General features: G+C 42.9%; 1 protein-coding gene across 1 annotated transcript; it reads left to right on the top strand.

The window, feature by feature from the left end:
- Nucleotides 1-5822: 5822 nt before the first annotated feature.
- Nucleotides 5823-7161, top strand: ascl1b (achaete-scute family bHLH transcription factor 1b). Its single transcript, XM_080474450.1, has one exon. The coding sequence runs from the start codon at nt 5981-5983 to the stop codon at nt 6578-6580; it is 600 nt and encodes a 199-aa protein (XP_080330576.1). The 5' UTR covers nt 5823-5980; the 3' UTR covers nt 6581-7161.
- Nucleotides 7162-7614: the final 453 nt, after the last annotated feature.

A 7614-nucleotide genomic window follows, 5' to 3' on the forward strand; every position in this document is an offset into this window, starting at 1 on the left:
AAAGTAGAGAGTCACAGTGGTCTATCAGTCGCGGGTTCGAATCCAGGCCTGTAATTAATTTTTTTTCTTGCCTTAAAAAACAAAACAATCAAACAAAAGGTTACCCAGCAAAATAGCCAGACAGACCCGTGAAGATATGCCTTAGTCTTTGTTCCTGTCTGGGTTCGTTCTTATTTTATTCACATAGTAATCTACAAATGACACGTTACTGTTTGTTTTATTTCCAGCTGAACAGAAACCCTATTTTTTTTGTTTTCCCTCTTTAAATGGGCTACTTTTCATTGCACGAAAATGTTGGTTGTCTATGTTCTCTTCTTTTTTGTGTTTAATTAAACATAGATCAAGCATAGAAATAACTATGACAAAGCCATATAATGCACTATTTTGTATTTTCAGATTCACAATCAAATAAATTGCAAGAGAAAATCCTTGCTTGGCTTCCAGTGTGAAGTTTGCATGTTCCCCTTGAGTGTTTTTTCCCCCAAGCAAGTCAGGGACCTATACTACGACCCATGATATACATACTCAGGATATCTCTGTGCATGATCCTGATAAGCGTTAACATAAAGCAGGTTATCAACTTGGTAATTCAATCCTGGATTTTACTGATTTCCCCCGACACAGTCTAAAATCATGCTCAACGCTTACGGTTTAGTACCAGTGATGAATTTTGTGCCGGTGTCCTGCATGTTTTACTTCTTTCCCTGCTTCAGCATACCTGAATCTAATGATGATGTCATCACCAAGGTTGTGAAAAAGCCCAATAACGAGCCCTTCATGACAATCAGGTGTGCTGCAACTAGGAGAGAGCTAAAACATGCAGGACGCCGGCCCTCCAAGACGGAGCTTGGACACCCTTGAACTGCGCCAATGTATCGGACTCGTGGGATGAAGAAGGCAGTGTCGTATAAGTTTCAAAACGCACGTAGCAATTTACATACATACATACTCCCACACTGGGTGGTTTGGATTGGCGCCAGTGCATAGTGACCCGAAACCAGATAAAGCAGTATACAGGATGGATGGTTATCAAACATTTTATGGTGTGTACTGTGTTCGTCATTCTGATTATTATCATAAAACAGTACGTGATTTATATGTGAGCATTATTTATTTGTCCCCACCACAGTCACACTGTACACATTATACTCATCCTAACAAGGAGCTGCACATCTCAATCTCTATAAATACAGAACATAAAAAAAGCGGCTGTTTTTTTCATCAAATACAAAGAAGGATCATGTTAATTTTAATCATAAATTTATCCAATTCATTGTCGCACGCTGCTGGAGCCAGTCTGGGCTGACAATGGTGAAGGCGGGTTACATCCCAAACAGATCACCGGTCCATCACAAGGCAAACAGAGAGACATGCTTATATTCACACCAACAGGCAATTTAAAGTCACCAATTAGCATTTGAAAGGATTTGGCTTAAAAGAAGTCTGATAGTGGCTCTATCAAAAATGTTTAGTATTTATCTAGCTGTCTCTTCATAGCAAGAATCTTCCTGGTTTAATCCAACTCCCCAGCCTTTCTGTGAGTCGTTTGCAATGCTTTTCCTGGATTACTGCTTTCCTTCGGGTACTGCAGTTGTCCTCTTCCAAACACATTCATGTTTAGCTAAAATATGATTCTCAACAACCTCTTCTGTGTGTAGCCGACCTGTGTTGCCTGTGCAGTCTTGTGTTGGCATGTCCAACCACCTTTGACCCTAAAGCTGACAAGAAGGATGATTGGACAGATACATAACTGGGTCGCCTCATCACCTTGAACCTACAGTAGTTGGTTATTCTAAATCAGGTTAAACCATTTGTTGACCTGGAGAGGCAGCATTCCCCTGCAACCATATCTTGATGAAACTAGCAGAAGCACCTATTCTGTTACTTCTACTAAACCTTTCTTTATAATTCTTTAAAAATCCAAAATCTTTAAAAATGTGCTTTTCGATCCAACTGCTTTATTCTGTGATGAAATATACATTGATGACAAGACTTAGTTTCAGCCTAGATGCAGGAGGAGAGGTGCTCCACCTGCACTGACCTAATGTACAAAAATGCATACTAATAGCAGTACTGTACACTAAAATAGTACCTGACAAAACCCCCCAGTTCCAGTGAAGTGAGATACTTAAATCTACATGTAGATGTTCCACGTTGAGTAATGATTGCGGTGCACTCCTTTGTTTTGTGAAACTTCCAGTGAGAGGCCTGCAGGTGTGGACTTGTCATGTGTCTGAATGAAAAAGAATATTTATAACCTGGCAGTTGCCGAGAGTGTGGTGGGGATGTCTCGATGGCATGCATGTTTGTCTGCATTTTGAAAAACCGCTTCTCGGTTCTGCTACTTCATCCAAACAAGGCTTCATTTCCTCTTTCCTGTGTCAGAGTTTCAAAGCTTCACTGTGCAGAAAATAGTTTTTTAAAGTTTTCAAGTCACAATCACAGTACAAAGTTCCATGTGTTACATCTGTGTATTGCAGAAGGTCAAGAAACCTGCTTCTGTTTGCATTTCTGAAATAACTACTTTCCCTTGTCTGACCACTGACTGCGATGGTGACGTCTTCAAACCCTGTACATACATCAGGATGTGGCTGCTGATGGAATATGGCTCACGGACTGACAGAGTCCAGTTTATGTGTCAGGAAAAAGGAAACGATACGTGCACTAATGGAGCACTTCCCTTTTCAGGATCACTGGATGTAGAGCACAGTACTGATATCTGTCCTCTGAAGATAAAGCATAGCATGTCAGCAGCATCTGGTAAGGGTCCTTCCTATTTATTGAGGAACCACACAGAAAGTTCATATCCTGTTTTAGATCTGTATTGAGAATGCAGAGGGACACTTCCTACATGTGGAATAATAGACCTTGTGTTTTAGAGGACAAACACACATGAATGTTATTTACCGGGCCTGAAACTTATTTTAAGGCAAGGTTTTCTCTTGGTATTCTCATTTATTCTCATTTGTCTGTCTTATTTGTGTTGCTATTTTTATCCCTCCAATTTCTCACAAACGAACACACCCACTCACTGATACCCAAATGGTGTGTCTCATGAACACTGCATTCACTCCTGATGTCACTGATGGTTTTTGTTGTTGTTTTTATTAATTACAGTCCGGAATGGTGTTGCTTTGCCAGAGGGGTTTATAAATAACTTTCGGATTACTCATAAACAAACCACACCCTCAGCTGTGAACAGAGGTTTAACAGGTTGGGATGTTTGCTGTTCTGCTTCAGATGACGTAACATTTATAACTCATCTATGATATTGTTTTTTTCAGTGTTATCCAAACTCAGTCTTGATTAAATAAAAAGTATTGCACAAAAGGTATAGTGCAATGCAATAAATTAGCTTGTTAAGGCTGATACTTTGACATAAACACACAGCAGTCAACCATCAAACGTCCTCATAAGTTGGAGTTATCAAGAGTTAACAACTCAATAAAACGTATTGCCTTATGACCTGTTCATCAAATGCACTGTCGTTGCTACAGTTTTCATTTAGCGCCCCCTGCTGTTGACACAATTTGAAAGCGACGGAAAGGGCATGGCGAAAGTGAAGCTGAAAGTGGGGATTGCCATTCAATCAGACAAACTGAGCAGAGCGTTCAAACAAATGAAGTTGCAAATGAAATACGTCAATTTCCTGCCTCTGTTATTATACACGAGTATGTGAGTGCTGTTTCTTGACAATGAAGTGAACATCAGTATGACAAGGTCACACACAGAGTCTACAAAGAAATGATTTATGAAGACATTTCATCAAAACACAACCTGAGTGAAAAACCGAGGCTTGTTAACTGTCTCCAGTCCAGCTGAGGAGCGATCTGAGGATTGGCAAGGCATTCTAATTTTACCCTCCATAGAGCACCTATTGGAGTGCAGGTTTTTATGGATCATTCATGAATTAGTTTTAATTGAAGTGAATTTGTACATTTGGTAAAATTTGTAATTTTTCTTAATACATTAAAAACAGTTTCAAAGTGTAAAACTGAGAACAATCATGGTTATTTTAGTATTTAAGGCTCATAAAAAAAATTGTTGCGCTGTATATTTTTGATGATCTTTTTTTGTGAAGGTATATTGAGTACTAAAGTCAATCTATAATGTGTTTTCTGCTAAAGAAAAAAAACTTTTTATGATTTACTACATTGGCATCATGAATGTTGTAGTAACACAGTGCACCTGACCAAAATGGTGCAATAGCACATTTTCCATCATTTAAAGCAAGCACAAGCTACTTCAGTCAGAGTAAAGAGAGAAAACAAAACAGAATTTGTCTGATTATATAAAATATATTTATTTGTAAAGTTTTAATGTATCTCTTTTATCCTTTGTAAAGCACTATACATTGCCTTGTGTCTGAATGGGGATAAATAAATACATTTACCTTGCCTTGCCTTGATTTTAAAACGTTTGATGTGAAAGTTGCCATAAACCTTCATCCCACTCAAGAAAACCTCTCCCAATGCAGAAGACTACTACGTTATCGTGTGTTTGATGACTGTGATTACCTCAGTATGGTTGAAAGGAGCTGCTTTGGATGAATACCTCAGGTAGGGAGTGGAAACAAATTCAAGACTTGTGTTGTTGTTGGATGTGTTGTCATGCTTGAGGTAAAATTTAACTGTGGATATTGTCTATTTCTGGAATTTCCCTATTGTGTTTTGGGAGACGTTAGGAACTAGACAATAATGGCAATGAATTCTTATTCAGACTGTTGAGTCGTCTGGTGTAACTGCTCATCGTTGCCAGCAGAGGTCGGAAGTGCACTATTTTGCTCATCTGCACGGCAGCGTTTATGTTTCTCCATGCTGACTTCTCACTGAAAGAGTTTGCTGGTAACAAGAGGTTTACATCCACAGACCGCTTTGTCGAGGTTTCTGACAAGGCATAAAGTTGCTTAACTCCGACGAAACTTAAGTGTGGTTCGACGAAAAGGGCGCAAAATACAGTGGAGGGTGGACACGGTTGTTCTCCACTGTCCAGTGGGATGTGGTGCTGAAACTGCGCGTCCTTATACCCTCATATATTCCTGTCAGGCGTGCGGCCCCAAGTGCGTAAACGTACACAACATAAGTACATTGTATCTATTCAGATCATCTGATGCTACTTCTTAGACACTTTGTGCAAAGTTTTTTTATATGCCTCTGGTCCAGTGTTGAAAGAAGTGACACGCAACACTGTCCTGCACTTTACGGCGCCCCCACTCAGTAAATGTGACGTTTTCTCCACGTTTCGCGTCTCAGCGCGAGTTTTATAATTGCCAATTATTGTGTTCTGAGACACGCTTGCAATTTATTTTGCTCTGTAAAGCTGTAGCCTGGATACAGCTGAGAGCGTCCTTGGTATTTGTGATTGTAAAGAGCTGGAGGAGAAAGATGGCCGAGGGGGTAAGACTGATAATTTGAAGACTTGCCAGGGGTACATTGTCAAATTCAAAAGGCATTTCAAAGAACCAAACCATTCACTTTTTCGTTCTCTCTTCTTTTTTTTCTCCTTCTTCTCCCTGTCTTTTTTTCTCCCTTTCTTTCTTTTCGCACGGTTGCAGGCCGTTTGAATCCACCAATAGGCCTTCAAGTTAGAGACATTGGCATGTAAATGAGCTCAGCGCGTGCTCCCGGCGCAGTGAAAGCTCGGGATTGTTTATTGAGCTCCCGGAGCCACGCGCCTGGCCCGGGGGAGTCGGCGTGCAGAAGAATCACACAGCGGGGGCGGGGCCTCGCGACGAAGCGTGCGTCTCTAAAAAGGGGTGGGTGGGGTGTGTGTTGGGGCGCGTGTTGAAAAAGAGGAGTGCTGCCAAAGTTTGGGTCAGATCGGCTCGTGGAGTAAGCAGTCAAGAGAGACTTGGACTAGAGTTAGCCACACGGTCCCCCACGCGAAGGACACGAGAGCTGTGCACTGCCAACCATTCCTGCGCGTCCTCCTCCTCCTCTTCTCCCACTCTCCTTCATCCACCAGAAGAACTGACGGCGAGATGGAGACGACCACCGTCACCACCACACAGACTGCATTCAGCTTTGGACGCGCCACCATCAGCCTGCACGCACCGGCTCAAGACTGCGCGGTCCCGGCCGGGCACCCCAACACCAGCGCCGCGGGCTTCCAGAGCAAAACCAAGGTGCTGAAGAGACAGCGCTCAAGCTCCCCGGAGCTGCTGCGCTGCAAGCGGCGCCTGAGCTTCAACGATCTCGGCTACTCCATTCCTCAGCAGCAGCCCGTGGCCGTGGCCAGGCGGAACGAACGGGAGAGGAACCGGGTCAAGCAGGTCAACATGGGTTTCCAGACGCTTCGCCAGCATGTGCCAAACGGCGCTGCCAATAAGAAAATGAGCAAAGTGGAGACCCTGAGGTCTGCGGTGGAGTACATCAGGGCTTTACAACAACTTCTGGACGAGCATGACGCGGTGTCGGCTGCTTTTCAGTGCGGCTTGCCTTCCCCGACACTCTCCAACAGCTACTCTGCCGACCCGGAGTCACCTCACTCCACTTACTCCTCAGATGAAGGCGGCTATGAGCCTCTGAGCTCCGAGGAACAGGAGCTGTTGGACTTCACCACCTGGTTTGACAGGTACTGAAGTTGTCAACATCCAGCCCACATAGCGGCGCCTGTGCGTAAAAAGCGACTGTCTTCTCTCAGAAATGCTGACAAAGACTTGATAAAGGCGTCAGATCAGTCTTGCCCTCAGTGGCTGGAAGTGATTTGTTGCCTCCCTCCCTCACCCGGGCTGCTTCTACAGGAGCAAAGCAATAGTGAGAAAGAGAGAGAGAGTGAGCGCGAGAGAGAGCGAGGGAGAGAGATAGGGAGCGAGAGGGGACGCCTCATCGCATCGAAGTCCCCAGAAGAAGGAGGGTGTTGGACTCTCTGACACGTTGAAGCGTGGAAGTAAAGAACTGTCAATGTTGTGTTTGAATAAGTGCAATTAATAGGTGACACACCAGGCTCTGCATAGTCGGTGCTGCAGCTCCAACGGATCTGTCTGATGACGAGTGTCTGATCAGACCACCAGGACTGCCCTCCTCAGCTCCTCAGCTGTCACATCATTTGGAAGACACAACAGAGATGATGCGTCAACACACTGTTTGTTTGTTTTTTGCGTAATGTACATTTCTTCCATTTCATAACAAAACTGTATCATAAAGGGAACTGTTTTAACACGAAGACATATTTTTGTACACCGAGTCAATGTTGTTGAACAACGTCCACTGCCAAGTTTCTGACAATGTTTTGATAACTGTCAGCGAGGCAGTGAGCTGGCTTTTATGAGTTGTATGACTGAACAGCAATATCGAGGCTACCTGTGACAGATTGTAGTTTTTTAATAGGTGGTAAAGAGACATTTAATATTTTATGCACTTGTTCTCAACTTCCAGTAGACTAAAATGTAAATATTTGACTTTAACAGATATATTTTGTGTAAAACAAGTTTTATAAATAAAGATGAATCTATTTATATTACAAGTTTTTGTATTGCCTTGTCTTGACGTGTGTGTGTGTGTGTGTGTGTGTGTGCTTGTGTGTGTGTATTATTGGTGGCGGTAATTGAGCAAACCAGGGAGCTTCTCTTGTATTCAAAGCCCCTCCATGACCTTTTCCCGACTTGGTTGGTCA

The sequence above is a fragment of the Lipophrys pholis genome (assembly GCF_963383615.2).
Source record: "Lipophrys pholis genome assembly, chromosome: 11".
NCBI classification, from domain to species: domain Eukaryota; kingdom Metazoa; phylum Chordata; class Actinopteri; order Blenniiformes; family Blenniidae; genus Lipophrys; species Lipophrys pholis.

Bases quoted from the DNA above. Each gene is read 5' to 3' on its own strand.
- ascl1b (XM_080474450.1), top strand. From the start codon at position 5,981: ATGGAGACGACCACCGTCACCACCACACAGACTGCATTCAGCTTTGGA.